General features: G+C 48.6%; 1 protein-coding gene across 3 annotated transcripts in view; it reads left to right on the plus strand.

Moving 5' to 3' along the window:
• The window catches only part of LOC119976792 (neprilysin-like), a 235698-nt gene that overhangs the window by 174345 nt on the left and 34369 nt on the right, over positions 1-26984 (plus strand). For all 3 annotated transcript variants that reach the window (XM_038817578.1, XM_038817580.1, XM_038817579.1), the window contains 4 exons: positions 2253-2381; positions 11531-11629; positions 16595-16672; positions 21723-21826. In XM_038817578.1, coding sequence (XP_038673506.1) covers positions 2253-2381; positions 11531-11629; positions 16595-16672; positions 21723-21826 — 410 coding nt within the window. The remainder of the gene's footprint in view (positions 1-2252; positions 2382-11530; positions 11630-16594; positions 16673-21722; positions 21827-26984) is intronic.

Genomic DNA, 26984 nt, shown 5'->3' on the forward strand with positions numbered 1-26984 from the left:
GTCACTGGCTGTACAAAGAAACACAACTGCACCATTATGCATGAATTTGGGGGGCACAGTGGTTAGCACTGTTGCCTCTCAGCGCCAGGGGCCCGGATTTATTTCCAGCGTTGGATGACTGTGTTGAGTTTACACATGCCCCCCGTGTCTGCGTAGGTTTTCTCCAGGTGCTCTGGTTTCCTCCCAGAATCCAAAAGTGTGCAGATGAGGTGGAATGGCCACGTCAAATTGCCCCTTAATGTCCAAAGGTTAGGTAATGTTGCAAGGATGGGGAGGGGGCCTAGATTGGGTACTCTTTCGGAGGGTAGGTGCAGACTCTATGGGCCGAATGGCCTCCTTCTGCACTATAGGCATTTTATCTATACTATATAGTTTGAGAAGTGGTAGATTTAGAACTGAGATGAGGTGGAACTACTTATCGCAGAGGGTAGTGAATTGTGGAACTCCCTGCCCCATAGTGCGGTGGAGTCTGAAATCATTGAACGGCTTCAAGAATGAGATAGATATATTTCTGATTTTTAAAAATGGGCTAAAGGGATACGGGCAGCAGGTGGGGAGGTGGATTTGAGACCAGGAAGAGATCAACCGTGATGTGATTGAATGGTGGAGCAGGATCGAAGGGCTACTTCTGATCCAAATTCCTATGATTCTGAAATGCATCAGATCCATCTTCCAGGATAATGGCTATTCAGATCAGATCATCACTCACTAAGGATGTCACGCAAACTCATGAATGGACCTTCAGTCCAGAAAAGTTCTCAGTCTACTTCAGATGACCTGGGAGGGGTAAGTTGTCTCATAAATGTGAGTAACAGGTGAAGCTAGCCGCTGTGCACTGCTACTATGCAGTAACAAGGTAAGTGGTATTCTCCACTAATGGGATGCTTTTGGACAACACTTGCTGAACAATCCTGATTGTGCTAAGAATTATATTGAAAACCAATTTAAGACTGTCAGTGTGGGCTTGAGCACCTTTAGCAAATTGAGGAAGCCAGCAGTAGTGGAACAAGGATTTATTGAAATATGTACAATACTCTGTCCATTGCGGTAACTCTCTCCCAATCCAGTCCTTGTTGGGACATCGCTCAACTCCAGGCCCTGCTGGTGGCGGCTTTTGTGCACAGTCTTTAACAAGATCCAAATGGATCCTCTACCTGGGAAGCTCATACTCCATGAGTCCCATAAGGAGATGAAAAATGGTTTCTCCGCAGTCCTCATGGGGATTATGACCTTTTTCAACTAAACAGAAACTTGGGGGAACAGCCATTCCCTGGTTAATTCCCCATGATAATGCCTTGACCAATCAGAGCTGACCTGCACAATATGGATTTGACTAAAGCTGGTCAATTAACTGTTCCATGCTGCATTCTCCATGACCACGCCTCCACCAATCAGAGTCCACTTGTAAACCAATCAGCACTGAATTCTCATGCAATATTTTTTAATCATAAATTTGGTGTGCCCAATTATTTTTTTCCAATTAAGGGGTAATTTAGAATGACCAATCCACCGACCCTGCACATCTTTGGGTTGTGGGGATGAGACCCACGCAGAATGTGCAAACTCCACATAGACAGTGACCCAGTGTCAGGATTGAACCCAGGTGTTCAGCACTATAGGCATTAGCGTTAAACACTGTGCCACTGTGCTGCCCTATTCTCATGCAATACAAATTGGTTATTATGAAATGAAAATCGCTTATTGTCACGAGTATGCTTCAATTAAGTTACTGTGAAAAGCACCTAGTCACCACATTCCGGCGCCTGTTCGGGGAGGCTGGTACGGGAATTGAACCGTGCTGCTGGCCTGCCTTGGTCTGCTTTAAAAGCCAGCGATTTAGCCCAGTGTGCTAAACCAGCCCTTATTAGCCTTTACTGTTGGTAATTTCTTGGGCATTTTCCCGATGAGTGCAAGACAGAAAACTTTGATAGCATGTCTCTTTTTTCAGCAATATTCAAGTCTGACAATTCACCATGACTCCTTTTATTCTTTGTTAGAAATTCAAAGTCTACCCCAATCAGTTTTTAATGGAGAGCTATACTAAAAGCATTCCCACGACTGACTATTCCGAAAAAGGTCATTAAAAACTCATCTCTTGGCTGCAGTATTTGTTTCTAATTTGCTTCAGTAGGGTCTCTGACACGGAGCTGGCAGCCATTTTGTTCAGGGCCGTACCTCAGTCCCAGCCCATCAGCTTTTCAAATGTGAATCTTTCAGCTCACGTTTCTCTTATTTCATTTTGATTCACATAGGCACTTTATGGCACAACATCAGAGAATGCAGTCTGGAGAAAGTGTGCAAATTATGTCAACAACAACCTGGATAAAGCTGTTGGACGACTGTACGTAGATGATGCTTTTGCCGGGGAGAGCAAACAAAAGGTAAGTCCGTCACTCAGAACACTTTTTTAAAGAGATGAGCGCTCTTTTACACTTGTACAAAGTTGAGGGATTTACAACTGGGAATGGCAACAGCTTCCAACTTTAAGAACGGTAAGTTGGCATTGAGGGAATCGAACCATAACATTCCTACAGTGCAGAAGGCGGCCATTGAGTCTGCATCGATCTCCTGAAAAAGCACTATACCGAGGCCCACTCTCCCGCCCTATCCCGTAGCCTCACCGAACCTGCACAACCTTGGACACTAAGGGGGAATTTATCATGGCCAATCCACCTGACCTGGACTGTGGAAGGAAACTGGAGGACACGGAGGAAACCCAGGCAGACAAGGGGAGAATGTGCAGACTCCACACAGTCAAGGCCGGAATTGAACCCGGGTCCCTGGTACTGTGAGGCAGCAGACAACCAAATAGCCATGAATTTATTGAAGGATGGAGCAGGCTTGAGGGGGCCAAAGGATGTCCCCCTGCTCATATTTTTTTTTTTGCAATGTTGATTGAGGGATAAATATTGGCCAGGCCACCAGACAGAACACCCCTACTTCAAAATAGTGTCACATTAGCCCACAAAAGGCAGAGTCAGCAATGATTTAATCGCACATCTGAAATGAGGCATTTTTAACAGTGCAATGTTCTCTCACCATTGCACTGGAATGTCAGCCTGGCCTCTTGTGCTCAAGTCTTACTGGATTAGGACTTGAACCTACAGCCTCCTGACCCACGGGGAGAGGATTACTCACTGAGCCACAGCTGAGAAGGACCAAGTCACAATAAAGCTCCTTTGAACCAACACATGCAATCACAGCAAATCACCCTCTACTGGAACAGTATGAAAAATGCAGGGAGCAATTAAATATGTGCCTTTGTTTTATATTTCTTTAACGAGGTACGCAGGTTTAAAAAAACAAATTGAGGCACTTCAGCAAAAATGTAAGTAGAACAAACATGCAGGGTGAGATTCTCCGTTTGGGATACTATGGGGTGGATTCTCCGTCACATAGGATCTATGATGCAGCGGAGAATCGCAAAATCAGGATTGGCACCTGGCGTCGGCAGGCGACGTTCCAAACATGATGCTCCAGACCCCGCTGGGCGACATCAAAGTCCACGACCGCATGCCAGAGAGGATATAAATGAATGCAAATGGATCTTAATGACCATAGTTAATGAGCCATTTGTGTCCATTTAGCAGGCCCCGCACCCTATTCTCTGGCCCTCCATGAGTCTCCAGGCCCCAGGGCCGGGCATCATGTGGACGTGGATCACAGGCGCTCTCAGCATCCGTGGGCCTGTTGTGGTGGATCCCGCGGTGGGACAAGGGGGAAGCTCTGTCAGGGTGTTGCACCCGAAGTCCTTCCGAGGGACACCCTCCCCACGCACAATGCACAACCAGCCCACCCCTTCTCTACCAACCCCCTGCGCTCCTCCCCCCCAGGTAACTCTGTAATAGGGAGACCCCCCTCCCCCAGGGACCCCTGTAATAGGAAGACACTTTCCCAGAGGCCCCTGTAATACAGAGACCCCCACCAGGGACCCTATAATAGGGAGAAGCTCCACAAGGACCTGTGTAATAGGGAGACCCCCCCAGATACCACTGCAATAGGGAGACACCCAAGGAACCCGTGTAATAGGAAGACACCACCCCAGCTGTTCCTGTAATGGGGAGACCGTCAGGGACCCCTGTAATAAGGAGACCATCCCCAGGGACCCCTGTATTATGGAGACTGCCCTAGGGACCCCTGTATTATGGAGACTGCCCCAGGGACCCCTGTATTATGGAGACTGCCCCAGGGACCCCTGTAATAGGGAGACGCCCCCAGGAACCCGCTGACTAAAGTAACCCTCCACAGGGACCCCCTGATGAAAGGGAGCCCCCACAGGGACCCACTGACTAAAGGAACCCTCCACAGGGACCCCCTGATGAAAGGGAGCCCCCACAGGGACCCACTGACTAAAGGAACCCTCCACAGGGACCCCCTGATGAAGGGGAGGCCCCACCAGGACCCGCTGACTAAGGGGGCCCCACACAGGGACCTGCTCACTGAAGGGAGTCCACCGGAAAAGAGATCCCTACCTGGAAGCTAGAGACCAGTCCAGACAGAGGCAGTGAAAAAGGTTACAGTTCCAACACTTACCTGGAAGCTCCACATGTCCATTCCTGGAAGGAAAACAGTTTTGACCTGTGTCTAGACCCCTCAGATCCATTAGCTGCAGGCCATGCATAACTTTCAAGCAGTGGGCTTTGATTGACAGCTTCCACTAACCATCTGCAGCCTTGATTCATTCATCTCCCCTCATGGATCAGTGATTCTAAGTGCTGAAACCCCAATGTTTACAAACATTGACCACATCAAAGAAATGTAAGTGCATTCCAAGCATCGAGTGTATTACACTTACTTGATGTGGTTGATGTTTGTAAGCATTGAGATTATAAGCACTTAGAGTCACTCATCCATGAAGGGAGATGAATGAATCAAGGCTGCAGCTGGTTTGTGAAAGCTGTCAATCACAGACCACTCGTAGAAGGTTATGAATGGATTGCAGCTAATGGATCTGAGAGATTTAAACACAGGTTACAGCTGTCTTCCTTCGTGGAATGGACACATGGAGCCTCCACGTAAATGTTACAGCTGTAATATTTTTCACTGCCCCTTCTGGACTGCTCTCTAACTTCCAGCCAGGGGTCTATTTTCTGGGGGTTGGGGGAGGGGGTCTATGGGGGGTTCGTCCAGTCAGGAGGTCTCTGTGGGGGGTCCTTCTAGGTATGGAGTCCCATTTGGGGCGGGTTCACGGATCACATGGAGGAGGGGGTTTCCCTATTAAGGGAGTACCTTGGTGAGACTCCCTATTAAGGGGGGCCCTGGGGGATATCTCTATTAAAGGGCTCCCTGTGGGGTATCCCTATTAAAAGGGTCTCTGAGGTGGAATATGTGGGGGGAGTCTGGAAGAGGAGGTGGGCAGGTAATGCATTGTGGGGGGGGGGGGGGGGGAAGGCTTGTCCTCAGATGGACTTTGGGGGCAACTATCCAAAGGAGTTACCCCCTTGGCCCACCATGAGGTCCACCACATCAGTGCCATGCTGGTAGAAACCAGGGGTCGGATTCTCCTTTCCGGGGACCATAGCCCCACACCGGCGGGAAAACCGGCGCAAACCACTCCAGCATGAACAGCCCCCAAAACTGCAGAATTCTCCACACTTCCTGGGGCTAGGTGGAAACTGGAGGGGTTGGCGCCACACCAGCCAGCGGCGAAGGGACCGTGCGAGTTTGCGCATGTGCCAAAGGGCCGGTGTGATCCTGCGCATGCGCGGACACGCCGGCGTGTTTCACCGCATGCGCGGGGGGTTCTCTTCTACGCGCCCGCCATGGTGGAGCCCGACAGGGGCCGGCGCGGAAGGAAGGAGTGCCCCCACGGCACAGGCCCACCCGCAGATCGGTGGGACCCGATCGCGGACCACACCACCGTGGGCCCCCCCCCCGGTGTTGGATGTCCCTGCGCCCCCCCCCCCCCCCCCCCCCCCAATGACCGCCTCCACTGACTTACCTGCCAGGTCCCGCCGTGTGGGACCATGTCTAACCCACACTGGCGGGACTGGTCAAAAATGGACGGCCACACGGCCCATCGGGGCCTGGAGAATTGCCGGGGGGGGGGCGATGCCAACGGCCCCCGACCGGCGTGGCGTGAACCCCACCCGAAAAACGGCGCCGGAGAATACGGCAACTGGCACCGGGGCGGGATTCGTGGCGGGGCGGGATTCGCGCTGCCACCCAGGAATTCTCTGACCTGGCGGGGGGTTGGAGAATCCCACTGTAGAAGTGAGCTGCGCCCATGTGATTCCCGGCCCAGGGGAGTGGAGAATCATGGAGGGCAGGAGATTAGGGTGCTGGGCCTGCTAAATGGATGAAAATGGGTCATTAAGACCCAATTACATTCTTTTACATCCTCCTGCCGGCGCCCTGTCGTGAACTTTGATCCCCAAATTGGGCGCCAATCCCAATTTTCTCCTGACGCCCAATTCTCCGTCCCATCGGGCAAAGAACTTTCGGCTTCCCGGGATGGAGAATCCGGACGGAGAATTCAGCCCGCAGGATTGCACGGCTATTCAATGGTGAGATTTTAAGAGCTGAACAATCGACACTTAACGAATCGCAGCTCCTTTCAAACGTGACCTTTTAATTTTATTCGTACATGGGCTGTGAGCATCGCTAGGCCAGCCCATCCCTGAGGGCATTTATAGTCGACCACATTGCTGAGGAGTTACATGTAGACCCAGACAAGGTGAGGATGACAGATTTCCTTCCCTAAAAGAAGTAAGGGGCTGGTTTAGCACAGTGGGCTAAACAGCCGGCTTGTAATGCAGAATAAGGCAGCAGCGCGGGTACAATTCCTGTACCGGCCTCCCCAAATGGGTGCCAGAATGTGGCAGCTTTTCACAGTAACTTCATTGAAGCCCACTTGTGTTATTATTATTAAAGTTGCATTAGTGAAGCAGGTGGGATTTTTACGGCGTTAGACTTCTTTAATTCCAGATTTTTAAAAATTGAATTCAAATTTCACCATCTGGAGCATTATCCTGGGTCTCTGAATCGCTGGCCCAATGATAATAGCACCACACCACTGCCTCTCCACAATTTCTAACTGATTAACTGTAAAGCCTATTGTCACAATGTTAATAACGGAAGCACAATTCAACTGAGGACAAAAGATCGTCTGTCTGTGTGAAATGCTAAGGTACAAACAGTCCTTCGGGCAAAAAGATACTTTAAAATCTCGACATGGACATTGTCAGTACATCTAAAAGAAGGATAAACAGCAACTGCCAAATTTATAATCAATGGGATCTTCACAATAGTCCAGACAGTTGGTTGAAGCATAACTGTATTTTTTAATTTAAATGATTAAAATACCTGTCTGTCAGTATATGACGCGGCATGGCATCAACAGAACACTTTGATCAAAGTACACCGAGGTACAAAACGTGACGCCCATCAATTATACTGTCTGCCAGTCGCACAATATTTCAAACCAATGTTCTCTCAGGTTTTTATCTACCAATGCTTTCCCCTTACTTTTAAACTAATGCATCTCTTTAAATCCAGTGTTTGTCACATAGCTTTGGTTTAAGTTTAGCTCACTTGGCTGGACAGGTGGTTTGTGATGCAGAGCAAGACCAGCAGCGTGGGTTCGATTCCCGTACTGGCTGTGGTTATTCATGAAGGCCCCTTGCCCCTTGCCTCAGGTGAAATCACCACCAGTCAGCTATCCCCCTCAAAGGGGAAAGCAGCCTATGGTCATCTGGGACTATAGGACAGGGGCCTATAGGGCCCCTAGGAAAAAGGCTTTACCTTTACCTAGCTCAGTTGGCTGTCTGAGTCGGCATGTTGCGTGTGGGTTCAGGTCCTGCTCCAGAAGGTCTACTGACCTGTTGCATTCCAAATGAGATACATAGATACATAGAAGATAGGAGCAGGAAGAAGCCTTTTGGCCCTTCAAGCCTGCTCCGTCCATTCATCACGATCATGGCTGATCATCTAACTCAACTTTGATCCCATTTGCCCCAAGTGCTATATCCAGCCGCCTCTTGAATATATTCAATGTTTTAGCATCAACTACTTCCTGTGGTAAATGAAAACTCTTTGTGTGAAGAAATGTCTCCTCATCTCTGTCCAAAATGGTTTACCCTGAATCCTCAGACTGTGACCCCTGGTTCTGGACACACCCACCATAGGGAACGTCTTCTCTGCATCTACCCTGTCTAGTCCTATTAGAATTTTATAAGTCTCTTTGAGATCCCCCCTCATTCCCCTGAACTCCAGCGAGAACAATCCTAACCTAATCAATCTCTCCTCATATGACAGTCCCGCCATCCCTGGAATCAGTCTGGTAAACCTTCTCTGCACTCCGTCAAGAGAAGAACATCCTTCCTCAGAAAAGGAGACCAAAACTGCACACACTACTCCAAGTGTGGCCTCACCAAGGCCCTGTATAATTGCAGCAACACATCCCTGCTTCTCTCCTCGAAACCTCTCGCAATGAAGGCCAACATACCATTAGCCTTGTTTACCGCCTGCTGCACCTGCATGCTTACCTTCAGCGACTGGTGCACAAGGACACCCAGGTCCCGCTGCACACTTCCCTCTCCCAATTTACAACAATTCAGGTAGTAATCTGCCTTTCTGTTTTTGCTTCCAAAGTGAATAACCTCACACTTATCCAAATTATATTGCATCTGCTGTTTCAAACCAAGGTCCCATCTGTTCCCTCAGGTGGAGATAGAAGGGCCGTGGAGCCATGGAATAGAATCACAGAAGGTTTATGGCACAGAAAGAGTCCACTTGGCCCATCATGTCTGTGCAAGCTGAAAAATGAGGTACCCAGCCAAACCCCACTGTCCAGCGCCTTGTCAGGACCCCTGCAGGTTTCAGCACTTCAGGTGTCAATCCAGGCACCTTCGAAATGAGTTGAAGGTTTCTGGCTCCACTACTCCACCAGGCAGCGAGTTCCAGATCCCTACCACTCTCTGGGGGGAAAAATGTTTCTTGACATTCCCTCTAATCTTTCTGCCAATCACTTTAAATAATAATCTTCATTAGTGTCACGACTAGGCTTACATTAACATTGCAATTAAGTTACTGTGAAAATCCCCTAGTCGCCACACTCTGGCACCTGATCGAGAATTCAGAATGCCCAATTCATCTAACAAGCACGTCTTTAGGGACTTGTGGGAGGAAACTGGAGCACCCGGAGGAAACCCACGCAGACACAGGGAGGACGTGCAAACTCCGCTCAGCGACCCAAGCCGGGAATCGAACCCTGGACGCTGGCGCTGTGAAGCAACAGTGCTAACCACGGTGCTGCCGTGCTGCCCATATTAATGCCCCTGGTTGCTGACCTCTCTGCGTCCACTCTGTCCAAGTGCCCCCAATAATTTTGTACATCTCAACAAAACCTCCCCTCAGCCTCCTGTGTTCCAAAGGGAACAACCTCAGCCTATCCAATCTCTCCTCATGGCTGCAATTTTCCAGTCCTGGCAACATTCTTGTAAATCTCCTCTGTCCCCTCTCTACTGCAGTTCCATCCTTTCCGTAACGCAGTGACCAAGAACTGAACACATGACTCTCGAGTTGTGGCCGAACTAAGATTTTCGACAGTTCCAGCATAACCTCCCTGCTCTTATATTCTATGCCTCACCTAATAAAGGAAAGGATCTCATCTGCCCTTTTAATCACTTTATCAACTTGACCTTAAGGGATCTGTGAACATACACTCCAAGAATCCTTACTCCCTCTACACCTCCTTTGGTGACCTTGTTGATGTTTATCTCCCAATCAGCATCACAAAATGCAGATTATCTGGTTGTTATCACATTGATAATTGTGGGAGCTTGCTGTGCACAAATTGGCTGTTGCGTTTTCCACATTGCAATGTGTCTAACCTAATTCGAGCCAGTACCTCCATTCAAGTAGATTGCTTGATCTGTATATTTAGTGCATTTACCCACCTCCGTTCCATAACTGAGGGGAGGCAGTGGCCTAGTGGTATTGTTGCTGATCCAGAAATCCGGGGAGCTGGTTTCAAATCCCACCATGGCAGATAATTAAAATTTTAATTCAATTTTTAAAAAAAATCTAGATTTAAAATCTAATGATGACCATGAAACCATTGTCTTAAAAACCCATCTAGTTCACTAATCTGTTATCCTTACCTGGTCTGGCCTATATGTGACTCCAGGCCCACAGCAATGTGATTGATTCTTAAATGCCCTTAGGGTTGGGTAATAAATGTTGGCCCAGCCAATGACGCCCACGTCTCATGAAGACATAAAAACATATTAGTGTCCTTGCCTAACAAACGTCAATCATCTTGGTTTTTGAAAGTTTTAATTGACTCCCAACCTCACCAGCTTTTTCAAGGAAAGAGTTTAATTGATTCCCAACCTCACCAGCTTTTTCAAGGAAAGAGTTTAATTGATTCCCAACCTCACCAGCTTTTTCAAGGAAAGAGTTTAATTGATTCCCAACCTCACCAGCTTTTTCAAGGAAAGAGTTTAATTGATTCCCAACCTCACCAGCTTTTTCAAGGAAAGAGTTTAATTGATTCCCAACCTCACTAGCTTTTTCAAGGAAAGAGTTTAATTGATTCCCAACCTCACCAGCTTTTTCAAGGAAAGAGATGTAAATTTCCACTATCCTTTGTGGGAAGAGGTACTTCCTCACGTGACCTTCTGAATATCCTAGTTGTAATTTAAGATGCTGTCCCCCTTGTTCTGGGCTCTCCCACCATAGGAAATGGTTTCTCCCTATCTATCCTGCGTATCCTTTGTCAATCGAAAGGGAAAATGCTGGAAAATCTCAGCAAGTCTGGCAGCATCTGTCGGGAGAGAAAAGAGCTAACGTTTCGAGTCTGATGACTCTTTGTTAGCTTTGACAAAGAGTCATTGGACTCAAAATGTTAGCTCTTTTCTCTTCCTACAGATGCTGCCAGACTTGCTGAGATTTTCCAGCATTTTCCCTTTCATCTCAGATTCCAGCATCCGCAGTAATTTGCTTTTATCCTTTGTCACTCATTCCAGTGGTTTCATGATGAGAAGATTGCAGCCTTCATTTTCTCCCGAATCTCAGAGGTACAGGTTCCCGGCAAAAAAATGGACGAGAGAATTACTAATGCAAAGATTGGCAAAACAGAAGCATTTACTGGCAACCCAGCTCAAAGTCAATGTGTCCCACATGATTTTCCATCTGCTCAGCCCTGCTTGTGCCTGGAGCACACTGTAAAATCTATCCCTGTGATATGAGCATTTTCTTGCCCGCACTCTCATTCTGTTATCATGGGCCATTTGGCTGTGCTGCACTTTCGGAGACCTATCCAATTAGTCCCATTCCTTGCTCTTTCCTCCACGAATCATTGTCCACTTCCATGTTGAAACTTACACCAGCCTTAGAGGTGATGAATTTTAAAAAATCAATGTAAAAATCTGTCCAGCTCCCCCCTGCAATAATCCTTTGTCTTCCGGTCTACAAACCCTCTTGCGAGAGGAAACGGTTTCTCCCTCACGACTCCCATCATGTTTATTATTTCATTTGGTGATGTTTAATGTTCCCATTTATTCTCACCTTCTACCCCTTCCTCCAGGTTGAAGAACTGATTGAGCAGATCCGTGAGGTTTTTGTACAGAATTTACACGCGCTCAACTGGATGGACCAGGAAACCAAAACGAAGGCGGAAGAGAAAGTACGAAGATGTAGCTATCTGTTCATCTGAGGTTTTCATTTTTTATTTTTCATTGATGGGATGTGACAATCGCTGGCAAGGCCGGTATATATTACCCATCCCTAATTGCTCCTGAGAAGGTGGTGGTGAGCTGCCTTCTTCAACCCCTGCAGGCCATGTGGTGTATGTACACCCACTGTGCTGTTAGAGAGGGAGTTTTTGACCCAGTGATGATATGAGAGCAGTGATACAGTTCCAAGTCAGGATGATGTGTGACCTGAAGGGGAACTTGCAGGTAAGGGCGGTGTCTCTATGTACCTGCAGCTCTTATCCATCGAATGGTAGAGGTTGCAAGTTTGGGCAGTACTTTTGAAGACATGTTGACGAGTTGCTGCAGTGCATTTTCTAGATGGTACACGCAGCAGCCACGATGCTGCGATGGATGGTTAAAGTGGTGGAGGGTGGGCCGATAAAGCAGGCTAACGGTGTAAAACTCCTTGAATGTTGTTGGTCGGGTACACAGAGAGCGACCTTTTCCCAAGGTGGGGAGAAAGGCTAGGACAAGGGAACATAAACCGAAGAACAAAAACAGGCCATTCAGGAGAGATGTTTGGAAACATTTCTCCAAGAAAAGTTTAAGAGCAATGTTGAACTCTCTCCAACAGGGAAAAGCAGTAATGGCCAACTTGAGCAATAATTTTACACCTGAGATTGCTAGAACTTTGCTAGCCAAGGATATAAAATGGAACAAAGACAGCTGGATAGGATTAGGAAACAGATCAACACCAGATGGTTGGGCAGCAGAACTGGTTCATAGATTGAATGGCCTCCTGCTATTCCGAGATTTCTATCAAGACTTCCAGTAGGGAAATTGGAGGTCACAACCCCTGGGGTCATTTAAGTGCTGACTGGATATTCCGAGGGGAGGGCTGAAGATTTTGTTTTGGTGTTGACAGGATAACACAGAATAAATAGCCATACCTATCGAGATCCACTTCTGATCTTGTGAACGGAAAAGGACCTTGGAGGCCATTGGAGCACCCCGATTGGTCAGGGATGGAGCTGGGTGGTGACCTGGCACCGTGGCAGTGCCAGGTTGGCACTGTCAAGGTGTCTAGGGCAGTGCCCAGGTGCTAGGTTGGTGGTTCCAAGGGGCAGGGCCTGAGGGGGGGGGGGGCATGCCCATGAAAGGGAGGGTTATGAAAGTTGAGGGGAGCATGAAAGGGTGTCATGACGGTTGGGGAATGATGGAGGGGTCCTGAAAGAGGGGGATCTGAAAGGGGAGTTCCCTATAGGTGGGAGCCCTCAGTGACCCCATAGCCAGGTATGCTCACTTTGAGGGGGGGGATGCCCGGTGTCCACAAGGATGGATGGGTGTGGAGCAGGGTTGCCCTCATCCCATGGGTGGTGGTAGGGCGGGGGGGGGGGGGGGGGGGACACTTAGATTTAATGATGGGGAGAGGGTGCCCCTCAAGGATCGAGAAATGGGAGTGTTGTCTATGTCTGTGGGGGGAGGGGGGGGAGGGGGGGGTCGCATTGTTCATGGGCTGGGTGGGGGACCCTCAAGCTTTGAGATTGGGGACCCTTGCAAAATAGCCTCCCGATCTCTGAGGAGCCAGTCTGTCCAGTGAGATTGGTTGCTCAGTGCACAAAAAAATTTTCAAGTGTGGGATTGACCAGTGAGATATCCCCAAGCACCACAAAAGACTAATTCTGGGTGAATATAGATCTGGAATTCACCCAAAAAGCTGGCAGGAAACACCCTGCCAAACCGGCCAAAATGACACTTAGTGAGCAATCTAACAAAAGAAAAATCAGAGTCCATTCTGGCCAGGAGAGGGACACCCCGCTATCTCATGGCACTCTGTTCCGATTTCGGACCCCAGCAGGGAGAACCCCTTTTTGAAGCCGCACTTAGCATCTTTTCATGCTCTTTCAATGCAGGAACAGATCAGGACGCCATTTTTAAGTTGATTGATAGAGGCGTTGTCATGGAGAATGCACCAGTTGGTGGTGATTGATAATAAATACCAAGCATTGTTTGAAATTTTAAACCCGGCAGCTTGACTACACTTGGCCAAGGTATTCCTCAGATACTCCTCAGGGTATTACTCCCTGAGGAGTAAATCAGCGAATGGCTGTCATTTATTTTGTTTAGCTGAAACAGGCACAATGTGTGTACATGTCTTCTCTGTCTGCAACATGTCTCTGTTTATTAATCTTTGTAGCACCCAGTACACACAAATACCAACCAAATGTTTGTTGGGGGAGGATGGGGGGGGGGTCATCCTGATGTTTGTTGGAGGGGAGGAAATCCCCCAAATGCTTGTTGGAGTGACGGGGGAGCCATGCTGTCTGGTGGAGGGAGGGTCACCCCCTGTACACATAGCAGGGGGATAGCCCTAATTGAGGGGGGCCATCACGCTGATGCTTTTTGCAGAGGGACACCAATCACCCTGATGCTTGTTGGAGGGGGGAGGTCACCCCGATGCTGTTTGTGGGGCTGTCACACTGATACTTTATGGGGGGGGGGGGGGGGGCAGGTCACCATGATGCTTGCTGAGCGGGGTTACCCTGATGCATGCTGGGGGTGGCTGCGATTCTTGTTGGGAGTGCCACCCTGATGCTTGTTGGAGGAGGGGGAAGATTGCCCTGATGCTGATTGAGGGGGTTAATCGCCCTGATGCAAATTGGGGGTGGGAGGGCCAGGACACCCTGATGCTTGTGGAGGGGATGTCGCCCCGAAGCTTGTTAGAGGGGGCGGAGGGGGGTCTGGATTGCTCTGATGCTTGTTGAGGGGACTAATTGTCCCAATCCTTGTTGGGGGGGTGGGGGGGTCGCCCTGATGCTTGTTGTGGGGTGGGGGGGGCGGGTCGCCCTGATGCTTGTTGGAGGGTGGGGTCTGCCCAATGCTTGTGGACGGTTGGGGGGGGGGTCATCCCAATGAGACCCTGACCTATTTTTCACCTTTTATCTATCCCTCACATTCTAAGGTTATGCTTTCCTGGTCCATGCTTAGCTTCCCGGTCTGACTCCGTTGTCGTCCCGCTTTGCATCCTTGGCATTCATCCGCTGGTGTTTATAGACTGCCCAATCCTGTTCCTTGCTGGCACAATTTATCTTATTCCATTTTCCTAATCATCACAGGCAGCGAATGCACCTTGGGGCAGACTTTGTTCCTGTGCAAAAACATTTTAAATGTATGTGTTAAATTCCTTCCGTTTGGGTCAGTCGTATGTAAAATAAACACGCGGTGATTTGCGTGCATTTTCTTGCTACTTTTCCCTGTCTCTTCCATGCAGTGAAAGTACCTCGGGGCAGAGCCTCTGCCTGTGCAAAACACTGAAAACGTTTATGTGTTAAATTCCTTTAGTTCGGGCCAGGCAGGCACGAGAAAAACATGCAGGGAAATTGAACTCAAATGCTTTTGTTCTTCGTACAAGCACAGCACAGCGCCAGAAACTACCAGGGGTAGATAACCATCTGGGTGTAAAGCTAACAGTACATGTTCACTGCTCATGACAGAAAATAGAGCACAGAGGAGATTTACGAGAATTATATCAGGAATGAGGAATTTTAGATACGAGGAAATTTTGGAGAAATTGGGCTTCTTCTCCTTGGAACAGAGAAGATTAAGAGAGCAACCTTACTGAGGTGTTCAAAATTATAAACAATTTTGAAAGGGTAAAGAAGGGTATTCTGTTACCACTGTTTGGTACGTCAGTGACTCGGGGGTCACAATATCAAAGGGGTCAGCAAGAGAGCTCGGAGTGAGATGAGGGGAAACTTCTTTACTCGGAGAGTTGTTGGGGTTTGGAATGCGCTGCCTGGGAGAGTGGTGGAGGCGGATTCCATGGAAGGTTTCAAAAGATAGCTGAATATATATTTGAAAGTGCTGGGGTTAGAGGCTACAGAGCTGGGGCTGGGGAATGGGACTAGCTGGGTAGCTCTTTTGGGAGAAGGTGAGGACTCAATGGGCCGAATGGCCTCCTTCTGTGCTGTAAATAACAAATAAAACGCTGACAGGGTAGCTTTCTTATATAATCTTTATTGTCACAAGTAGGCTTACATTAACACTGCAACGCAGTTACTGTGAAAAGCCCCTCGTCGCCACGTTCTGGCACCTGTTCGGGTACACAGAGGGAGAATTCAGAATGTCCAAGTGACCAAACAGTACGTCTTTCGGGACTTGTGGGAGAAAACCGGAGCACCCGGAGGAAACCCACGCAGACACGGGGAGAACGTGCAGACTCTGCACAGACAGTGACCCAAGCCAGTAATCGAACCTGGGACCCTGCCACTGTGATGCTGCAGTGCTAACCACTGTGCCACCATGCCGACCCACCGTGCCTGCTTTGTGGAACACATGTTCAGTCCGGAAGCTTGGCCCTGAGCTTCCTGCTGTTTGTCATTTCAAACCTCCGCCTTGCTTCAACTCTGAATTTTCTGCCCTTGGCCCCCAGTCTGTTTTGCGTTTTATTGCCGGTTCAGTTTTAAAAAAAACTTGTTTCCTTCTTAATTCTTTCACACTGCATTCAGAAGGATGCTTGCTCTCCATTCACATTTCACCTGGGAACCTCTGCTGTCCCATTACCACCCACTGTGGCTTCTGTACAATGGATCTTTTTGTCATTTATCTGTCCTGCCCTCCACCCCATCATGGTCCTTCCTTTCAGTTTCCACTTCCCCCCTCTCCCTCCTCCCCCCCCCCTCCCCCCGTCACCCGTCACTTTCTCGAAGTCAATTGCTTTACTCATTTTTCTTAGTTCTGATGAAAGTTCAGACCTGAAATATTAACTATTTTTGCCTCTTCCACACAAGCTGCTGAATGTTGCCAGCGTCTACCGAATTTTACTTTTATCCACTTTGGTTTTTTTAGTTCGGGCATCACGATCGGTACAGGTTTGGTTGTGCTGTAGTTTCTTTGTTCTTTGTTCTTCTTCTCTTTGATCTAGCGATGGTTTAACATGAGCTGCTTATTTACAGGCCAGAGCGATCAGGCAGAGAATTGGATATCCCCCAGACATCAAGGACAATGGCAAACTAAATGCTGAGTACAAGGAGGTAAGTAGCCACTGTAATCTTGTGTTTATTTGGTGGCAGCCATTTTGTCCACAAACTCGTCGAGGTTGAATTCCTCATTGCATGAATTTAACACTAAATTCCGTGGTAGATTTGGAACTCAGATTTTCATAATGGGATTGGAAATCACAAGGATAAATTTTAACCCCCCCCCCAAGCAAAAAGGGTAGATATGGGCCGGGAAGGAAACTAAAATGTTGGAAAATTAAAGCAGTAACCCAATCCACCTCAAACTCATCCATCGCAGGAGGGGAAAGGGGCCAGCCAATTATCTCTCAAAAAGTCACCTGGCGATTGAAACATTTTAAGGACGCTGCTCGACTTTGTGGCAACTGTTTTTATTTTTACCGAATGTTGGCTGGGTTTCCCAAATCTCAGGAAACCAAGGAGCTGAAAGGAGGCACCAAGTGTTGGACCCATGAGGTAAGGGTCTTTACTAGACTGCTTGTGGATCAGGAGGAGCCGCATGGCCGCAACAGCCGACCATGCAAACCCCGCTCCCCCATCATAAGTGGGCAGCTACTGATTGACTACCCACTTCACCCCCTCCAATAAGACCATAAGACGTTGGAGCAGAAGGAGGCCATTTGGCCCATCGAGTCTGCCCCACTATTCAATGAGATCATCACTAATTTGATATGATAATCCTCAACTCAACCTTCCCGCCTTATCCCCATAACCCTGGATTTCCTTACCGACTGGAAGTATGTCCATCTCAGCCTTGAACATATTTAACCACCCAACCTCTACAGCCTACTGCAATAAAGAATTCCACAGATTCACTACCCTCTGAGAGAAGAGATTCCTCCTCATCTCTGTCTTACTCTGAGATTAGACACCCTGTTCCTTGACTTTCCCACAAGGGGAAACAACCTTTCTGCCCTGTCAAGCGCCTTGAGAATCCTGTAGGTCTCGATGGGCAACACGGTAGCATTGTAGATAGCACAATGGCTTCACAGCTCCAGGGTCCCAGGTTCGATTCCAGCTTGGGTCACTGTCTGTACGGAGTCTGCACATCCTCCCCGTGTGCTCTGGTTTCCTCCCACAGTCCAAAGATGTGCAGGTTAGGTGGATTGGCCATGCTAAATTGCCCTTAGTGTCCATAATTGCCCTTAGTGTTGGGTGGGGTTACTGGGTTATGGGGATAGGGTGGAGTTGTTGATCTTGGGTAGGGTGCTCTTTCCAAGAGCCGGTGCAGACTCGATGGACCGAATGGCCCCCTTCTGCACTGTAAATTCTATGATCTATGATAATGATAATAATCTTGATTGTCACAAGTAGGCTTACATTAATACTGCAATTAAGTTACTGTGAAAGCCCCCTAGTTGCCACACCCCGGCGCCTGTTCGGGGACACTGAGGGAGAATTCAGAATGTCCAATTCACCTAACAAGCACGTCTTTCAGGACTTGTGGGAGGAAACCGGAGCAGCCAGAGGAAACCCATGCAGACACGGGGAGAACGTGCAGAGTCCGCACAGACAGTGACCCAAGCCGGGAATCGAACCCGGGACCCTGGCGCTGTGAAGCAACAGAGCTAGCCACTGTGTCGTGCCGCCAATAAAGTCGCCTCTCATTCTTCCAAATCCCAGTGAGTACAGGCCCAACCTACTCAACCTCTCCTCATAAGAAAACCCCTCCGTACCTGGGATCAACCGAGTGAACCTTCTCTGGGCTGCCTCCAATGTATCGCCCTACGGCCAACCGCAATCGCGCCCTGCTTCGCGACCTCCTCGTGCACGACCTCCCTTCGCAGCCACCCTGTCGATCAGGGAAGCTGGAGAAACGAAACTAAGCAAAATCCTGTTTAAAAACTGCTGAAAATTCAGGAAACCTTTGGGTTTTGTAGCAGCTGATTGGCGGCACCACACACACACCCAGAAGCCTGGACAGCAGGTTAATCCATTCATTTTGCACACAGCAAGATCCCACACACAACGATGAAATAACTGTTTTATTGATGCGAGTTGTGGTCAGGACATGGGGAAGAACTCCACTGTTCTTTATAACATGAGATATTTTGCTCCCATCTGAGAGGACAGTTAGGATCTCAGTTCAATATCGAATATCTGAAAGACAGCACCTCCAACAATGCTGCTATCCCCCCCGGCAGAGCATTGGAGTCCCTGCCTGGATTGGGTGCGTGGATTTCTCGGGTGGAACGTAAACCCACAACCCACTGACCCAGAGTGATATTAACTGAGCGACAGCTGATACCGGAGAGGTGCGTTAGATGCTTAACCAGATGATGAAATAAACCAGGAGAAAGCACGCGCTCTATCAGGCATAAGACCATAAGACATAGAGGCAGAATTAGGCCATTTAGGAAATCATAGGGCAGCACGGTATCATTGTGGATAGCACAATCGCTTCACAGCTCCAGGGTCCCAGGTTCGATTCCGGCTTGGGTCACTGTCTGTGTGGAGTCTGCACATCCTCCCCGTGTGTGCGTGGGTTTCCTCCGGGTGCTCCGGGTTCCTCCCACAGTCCAAAGATGTGCAGGTTAGGTGGATTGGCCATGATAAATTGCCCTTAGTGTCCAAAATTGCCCTTAGTGTTGGGTGGGGTTACTGGGTTATGGGGATAGGGTGGAGTTGTTGACCTTGGGTAGGGTGCTCTTTCCAAGAGCCGGTGCAGACTCGATGGGCTGAATGGCCTCCTTCCGCACTGTAAATTCTATGATTTGGCTCATCGAGTATGCTCTGCCATTCAATCATGGCTGCTGTGTTTCTCATCCCCATTTGGCTGCCAATTCCCCATAACCCCATGTCTTCTTATCTATCTCCGTCTTAAAGACAGTCGGTGATTTGGCCTCCACAGTCTTCAGCGGCAGTGAGTTCCACAGATTCACCACCCTCTACCTGAAGAAATTCCTCCTCATCTCAATTCTGAAAGATCATCCCTTCAGGCTGAGACTGTGCCCTCGGCTTCTAGTTTTTCATACTGGTGGTAACATTCTCTCCACATTCACTCTATCCAGGCCTCGCAGTATCTTGTAAGTGCACGTGCACATGAAGGACCAGATGAAAGACTAGTGCAGAGCAAATAAAGCAGGAAATTTAAATGTTACCAGGACACCAGCCTCCTTAAGTAACAATATTGATGCTCCAATGGTGTGCGGGGCCATAGGCTTTTACCAACTAAACCTATCTTGTGACCATGCAAATTACTTAGAAAATGGCTTCTCTTTCTTTCATACAAATGGTACCATGAGACAACAGTAACGTTCTTTATTGCCACTAACTCTTTAACAATTACATTGGCTTTCTTCATTCCATGGTATCTTAAATTTTGTTCAGTTGAGATTGAGTAAAGGGGGTCACATTTTAAATTAATTCGAACAGCAAAAGATTAGATAGATGGAAGCGGAAAGAGTTGATGCATGGGATGTAATTCTGTGAGAGTTGGTATTTAGATCTAGGCAATGGTCATTCTCCAAGTGTGAGTCCACAAAATACATATAAACAAGCTGTCTGACTGGGGTCAATCATAGCTAAACCTGTTTCTATCTTTGTTTGACGTCAATACATGTCCCATCTCATACTAAGCACTTAATCAGGACTGGAAATGAAGTTGATAATTATTTTCCTCCTGCCTTACAACCCTCCACAAACTCTGCATTCCTCCAACTCTAGCTTCTTATGTTCACACTCTTTGCCGCACTATTGGCAGTCATACCTTCAACTGTCTAGACTCTAGACCCTAAATTGTGGACTTCTCTGTCTGAGTATCTACACCTCTTCATTAAAGATCCTCCTTAAAGATTACGGGCTGGATTTTCCGTTTCTGAAGCTAAGTGCCAATGCCAACGGAGAATCCGTGGTGTTGCACGACGGGCAAATTGGCGTGATATCCCTCACCCGTTGCGGTACCAGGGAATGGCTAGCATCGGCACCTCGTGGAACACCCACGGACCGCACAGAGAATGGCCGGAGAATCGCCGGGTCTCAGGCTGCGCATGCACAGGACTGACAGCTGCAGCTGCGCACACCTACACCCCCACCTATTGTGCAGGGCTAACTGGACTGCGTACCAGCCCACCCCAACCCCACAGCCCACCCCCTGGCCATGCCCCACCACTCCCCCCCCCGGCCCTAGCAGAAGTCCCCCGGCCAGCGGCATGGACCTCGGCTGAGTGTGGCGGCGTTGGACACTGTCCGCAGCTAGCATGCCAGGCTTACGACCGCTGGGACCATCAGGAACTCGGCCAATCGGATGGCGGAGCATCACAGATGGGCCGGCTGATGACGCACCAATGGCGTTGCGGCTGCGTGCGGCACGTGGCCCGGTGAAGCGATTTGAAGGGGGCAGAACATCACTAACCGACGGCAAACCAAGGCCCCCCACCCCGAATCCGGCATTGGAAGCCATTCTCCGCCCAATCGACGTTCCCGATTTCGGCGTCCAGCTAAGGAGAATCTTGCCCTACATCTTCTCCCATGCGTCTACTCACCCTTTCTTAATAAAAATAAAAATAAATGCTTGCATCTCTCATGACCACCAGGCATCTCAAAGCACTTTACAGCCATCGATGTGGGGCGCAGTAAATACAATCTCTGTTGGAATGTAGGAAACCCAGCAGACAATAAACTCACGCAAACAGCAATTTGGTAATGGCCAGAAAATCTGGTTTTGTGAGGTTGTTTGAGGGATAAATATTAGCCAGGGCATTGGGATAACTCTATGCATCAATTCTTTGAGATTCTTCCAGGTTAAAGGTGCTATTCTTGCCTCCTGGTCAATAAACCTTTTTGGTTTTAATTCCAGTGCTTCAGCACTGTTGGTCATGTCTTCAGCTGTCTGGACACTAAAGTTCTGGAATTACTGTCGTTAACTTCTCCAACTCTCTTTATCTGTCTCTCCTTCTCTATGATTCGAAGCGGTTGGTTTGCAAATACGCTGTAAAGTGTGGATGCTGGAAAAGTGCTGGCAGCAAATCAGCTTCCTATCCGCTATGTAAATAGAGAGCTTGTTTGGAGGATATCTGAATGGAATGGAGGTGTGAGGTAATTGGTTTGCGTCTTTTCCATTCAGTTGAATTTCAGCATCGGCGAATATTTCATGAACATTCTTCAAAATATGCAATCAAGACAAATGAAGAGTCTGAAAAAACTCAGAGAAAAGGTGAACAAGGAAGTGTAAGTTTTCTTTTCTTACTCTCTTGTGCACTTTTTAACTGCTTCGAAGCCCAAGCGTTTGTTACAAACCCAGTGGCAGGAGGATTGATCACCAAGTTTTAGTGTGAGGTGAGGTGAGAGGTAGTAGGACAATTCGCCGAAAGACAATTAGCCGGCGGACAGTTGGCCGACAGACAATTGACAGACAGGACAATTCACAGACAGGGAACCCGCTTAAAATAGTTGACTGTCTTAAAATAATTGACTGTCTTATTTCGAGTGTACATGGGTAGGAATCATGCAACGCGGTAGACGTCAATATTTGACATTTATTTATGGTCGTGTCACTCCAGAGTTCTCAGTGATCTCCCAAAAACTAACAACTCGCTAGAAAGGTGGCACCACGCCTTCAGTAGAAGAGTCAATGTCCATCACCCTAATTTATCCAAATTAATTCAGAAGCTTAGGATTGAACAGTCAAGCACTGAAATTATAATAGAACAGGCATTATCAGGGGCTGATGTGGCAAGGGAAAACAAAAAATACATTCGCCTCAAGAAAAGACTCCAAAAACTTGTACTCAACTACAATGCTGAAGATGGGTTGCAATTTTTACGTACATGTGCACATAATTGTATGTAAGAGTTTTTAATAGACTGTTCCTGTCTTTTTTTATATAAATGAGTAATTTTTTTAATAATCGTTAATAAATTATATTTAATAAATAATTTGTTGTATTTGTATTTCTATTTCGCCTATCCCTTTTATTCTTTTATTTTTAATAAGTGTCGGCCAATTGTCCTGTCTGTCAATTGTCTGTCTGTCAATTGTCTGTCTGTCAATTGTCTGTCGGCTAATTGTCTGTCGGCCAATTGTCTTTCGGCCAATTGTCCTGTCTGCGAATTGTCCTGTCTGTCAATTGTCCGTCGGCCAACTGTCCCTCGGCTAATTGTCTTTCGGCCAATTGTCCGCACGCGGAGGTGAGAGTGGGGAGAATTTGGGCAGGATTCTCCAGTCCCCCAGCCGTGTGTTACTCAGCGGAGCGCAGTTCGCTGATAGCGAGATTCTGTCTTGGTGCCGCTTGTCAAAGGGATACCCATTAAACCCTCTTCCCCTTCCCCCCCCCACGCCACCAGGAAACTTGCTGATGGGTGCGCTGCAAGTGGGAAAAGAACATCTCAACGGCCGGAGAATTCTGGCCTTAATTTTTTACACGTTTGTTTTGTGATCTGGAACATGAGGCTGGATTCTCCGACCTCCGCTGGGGGGCGGCATGAATCCCGCCCCCGCCGTCTCCCGAAGTCTCCGGCAGCAGAGATTCGGTGGGGGCGGGAATGGGCCGAAGTCCCGCTGCTGTCATGCCGGTCCCGCAGGTGGGAATCAAAACACCTCCCTTACCGGCGGGACTGATGGCGCGGGCGGGCTCCTGGGTCCTGGGGGGGGGGGAATGGAGGAGGCGAGGGGCAAGGGGCAATCTGGCCCCGGGAGGTGCCCCCACAGTGGCGGGGCCCACCAATTGGCGAGCGGGCCTGTGCCATGGGGGCACACTTTTCCTTCCGCGTTGGCCATAGTATTCACGATGGCGGACGCGGAAGTGACCCTCTCCCCTGCGCATGCGCTGGGATGACATCAGCAGCCGCTGACGCTCTGGCGCATGCGCGGACTTCCGCCGGCCGGCGAAATCCCTTCGGCCCCAGCTAGCGTGGCGCCAAAGGCCTTTCCCGCCAGCCGGCGTGGTGACAACCACTCCGGCGCGGGCCTAGCCTCTCGAGGTTAGGGCTTGGCCCCTAAAGGTGCGGAGAAATCCGCACCTTTGGGGCGGCCCGACGCCGGAGTGGTTCACGCCTCTCCATCCCACCAGGACCCCCTGCCCCGCCGGGTAGGGGAGAATCCCGGCCATGGTCTGAAAGGGCAGTGGTAACAGCTTCAATGGTAACTTTCAAAAGGCAATTGAATAACTAATTGATGGGAAATATTTGCAGGGTTATGGAGAAAAAACAGGAGAGAGAGACTAATGAGCTGATACAATGGTCTCCTACTGATTCTATGATAGATTTCTACCTGGGAGACCAGAGGAAAGTCATTATTTGATAAGTAATCTTTCTTTGTTCTGGGTAAATTTCAACGTATCTCCATCCCTTTCTTTCCTCGCCCACTCAGAAGTGCTTTTGTCATTGGTTGAGCTTTCCACTCGAGACAATAGCTGTTTACGATCTGCTCTTCTCTAAGTTGTCATGGTCTTACACACTATACTACTGAACTGTATTGTTTCAGAAGATTTCAGAATTAGAAAGAAAGTGTTTCCCAACATTGAAATCTTGGCAAAGAATAAATTTCAGACTTTCCAAAACCAAGTTTAATTATAATAATAAGAAGAATCTTTATTAGTGTCACAAGTAGGCTTACATTACATTGGGCAGCACTGTCGCACAACTGGATAGCACTGTGTCTTCACAGTGCCAGGGTCCCAGGTTCAATTCCCCGCTGGGTCACTGTCTGTGCGGAGTCTGCACGTTCTCCCCGTGTGTGTGCGTGGGTTTGCTCCGGGTGCTCCGGTTTCCTCCCACAGTCCAAAGACGTGCAGGTTAGGTGGATTGGCCATGATAAATTGCCCTTAGTGACCAAAAAGTTTAGGAGGAGTTATTGAGTTATGGGGATAGGGCGGAAGTGAGGGCTTAAGTGGGTCGGTGCAGACTTGATGGGCCAATTGGCCTCCTTCTGCACTGTATGTTCTATGTTCTATTAACACTGAGATGACAACCACAACCATCTTCCTTTGTCTCCATCCTTTGGTGATTTATTTTCTCCCAGATTCCCATTGACTTCGATTTTACTCGAGTTGAATTGTGCATATCTTCAGCCATGGTAATGCCATTGAATGTCAAGAAGTGTTGGTTAAATTCTCTCTTATTGGAGATATGATGTGGAGATGCCAGCGTTGGACTGGGGTGGGCACAGTAAGAAGTCTTACAACACCAGGTTAAAGTCCAACATGTTTGTTTCAAACACTAGCTTTCGGAGCACTGCTCCTTCCTCAGGTGAATGAAGAGGTATGTTCCAGAAACATATAAAATGAAATGAAAATCGCTTACTGTCATAGGTAGGCTTCAAATGAAGTTACTGTGTAAAGCCCCTAGTCGCCACATCCCGGCGCCTGTTTGGGGAGGCTGTTACGGGAATTGAACCGTGCTGCTGGCCTGCCTTGGTCTGCTTTCAAAGCCAGCGATTTAGCCCTCTGCTAAACAGCCGTGATATGTCGTGGCTTGAGACAATTCACACCACTTTAACCTGGGGTTGCCCCTATCTCTGGATCTGTAAAGACTTGAGTACCTGCAAATGCTCCCATTCTAAGCATTGTCTGGCATCTTTGAATTTGTCTATATATATGTTTCTGGAACAAACCTCTTCATTCACCTGAGGAAGGAGCAGTGCTCCGAAAGCGAGTGTTTGAAACAAACCTGTTGGACTTTAACCTGGTGTTGTAAAACTTCTTACTTGTTGGAGATAGACATTTTTGCGGTGTGCGTGATACATGTCACGCATCAGGCCAAGCCTAAATGTGGTCGAGATCTTGCCGCGTACGGGCACAGGCCGCTTCATTATCTGAGGAGTCGCGAATGTCGCTGAACATTGTGCAATCATTCGTGAACATCTCCATTTCTGATGTTATGATGGAGGGGAGGTCACTGATGAAGCAACTGAAGATGGTTGGGCCTAGATAGAATCGCCGGCAGCAATCTCTGTGGATGAGATGATTGACCTCCAATAAACACAACCATCTCCCTTTGTGCTCGGTCTGACCCGAACCAGTGATAGTTTCGCCCACAATGGCTCCCATTGACTTCAGCTTTACTAGAGTTGAATTTTACATATCTTATACAATATTGTTCACTTCAGCAGCTCTGCCTACTTTGAGTGGAGAGGGAGGGGAAGAGGGGGCATTAGGTTCAGAAGCCTTCAATGAAATTTGGGCTCTTTCCGACTGAATAAGAACTAGGGGCACGATTGGGCATTTCAGCCCCTTGAGCCTACTCCATCAGCCAATACGATCACGGCTGATCTCCTTTTGGCCTCAATTCCACTTTCCTGCCCGTTCTCCAAAACCTTTCAATCCATTCCGAATTAAAAGTCTTCAATCTCCTCCTTAAATTTACTCAAATCCCCATATCCACTGCTGTCTGTGAATTTCACAGATTCACAATGCTTTGAGAAAAGTAATTGCTCCTCATCTCTGTTTTAGAGCTGCTTCCTCTTATCCTAAAATTATGACCTCTCCATCTAGATTGCCCCACAAGAGGAAGCATCCACTCGATGTTTATTTTGCCAATACCTTCTATCGTCTTATGTACCTCAATTAGATCTCCTCTCATTTTTCTAAACTCGAGAGAGCATCGGCCTAAACTGCTCAAACTCTCATCATAAAACAAACCTCTTGGCTGGGATTCTCTCTCTCTCTCTCTCACCCCCCCCCCCCCCCCCCCCCCCCCGGCGATTCTCCACTCGAGTGGCCGTCCGTTTTTGGCCAATCCCGCCGGCGTAAATTACACAAGGCTCTTACCAACGGGACCTGGCTCTGCAGGCGGCCTGCGGAGTCCTCGGGGGGGGCGCAGGGGGATCTGGCCCCGGGGTGGGGGGGGGGGGCACAGTGGCCTGGCCCACGATCGGGGCCCACCGATCTGCGGGCGGGCCTGTGCCATGGGGGCACTCTCTCCCTCCGCGCCAGCCTCTGCAATGGTCCTCCATGGCCAGCGCGGAGAAGAAACCGCCTGCACATGCGCAGGAATCATGCCAGAAATTCCGGGAACACGCTGGTGCTCCTGCTCATGCGCCAACCCGTGCCAGCCGGCGGAGGTCCTTCGGCGCCGGTTGGCGCGGCTCCAACCACTCCAGCGCTGCTGGAGGATTCCACACATTCCAGATGACCCGCGCCGGAGTAGTTCACGCCGCTCTTTGGTGCCGGTACGGCCCGCCCGCCGGAAACCGGAGAATCCCTCCCCTTATCTCTGGAATCCATCTAGTGAATCTTCTGAAGTGCCTCTAATGCAATTACGTACCTCTTCAAATATGGGGACCAAAACTGCACACAATACTCCAGGTGCAGTCTCACAAAAAAAACACCCCCCTACCTTTATACTCCATCCCCTTAGCTATAAAGACCAAAATTCTATTTGTCTTCTTT

This window comes from Scyliorhinus canicula, chromosome 13, assembly GCF_902713615.1.
Source record: "Scyliorhinus canicula chromosome 13, sScyCan1.1, whole genome shotgun sequence".
Classification (NCBI taxonomy): domain Eukaryota; kingdom Metazoa; phylum Chordata; class Chondrichthyes; order Carcharhiniformes; family Scyliorhinidae; genus Scyliorhinus; species Scyliorhinus canicula.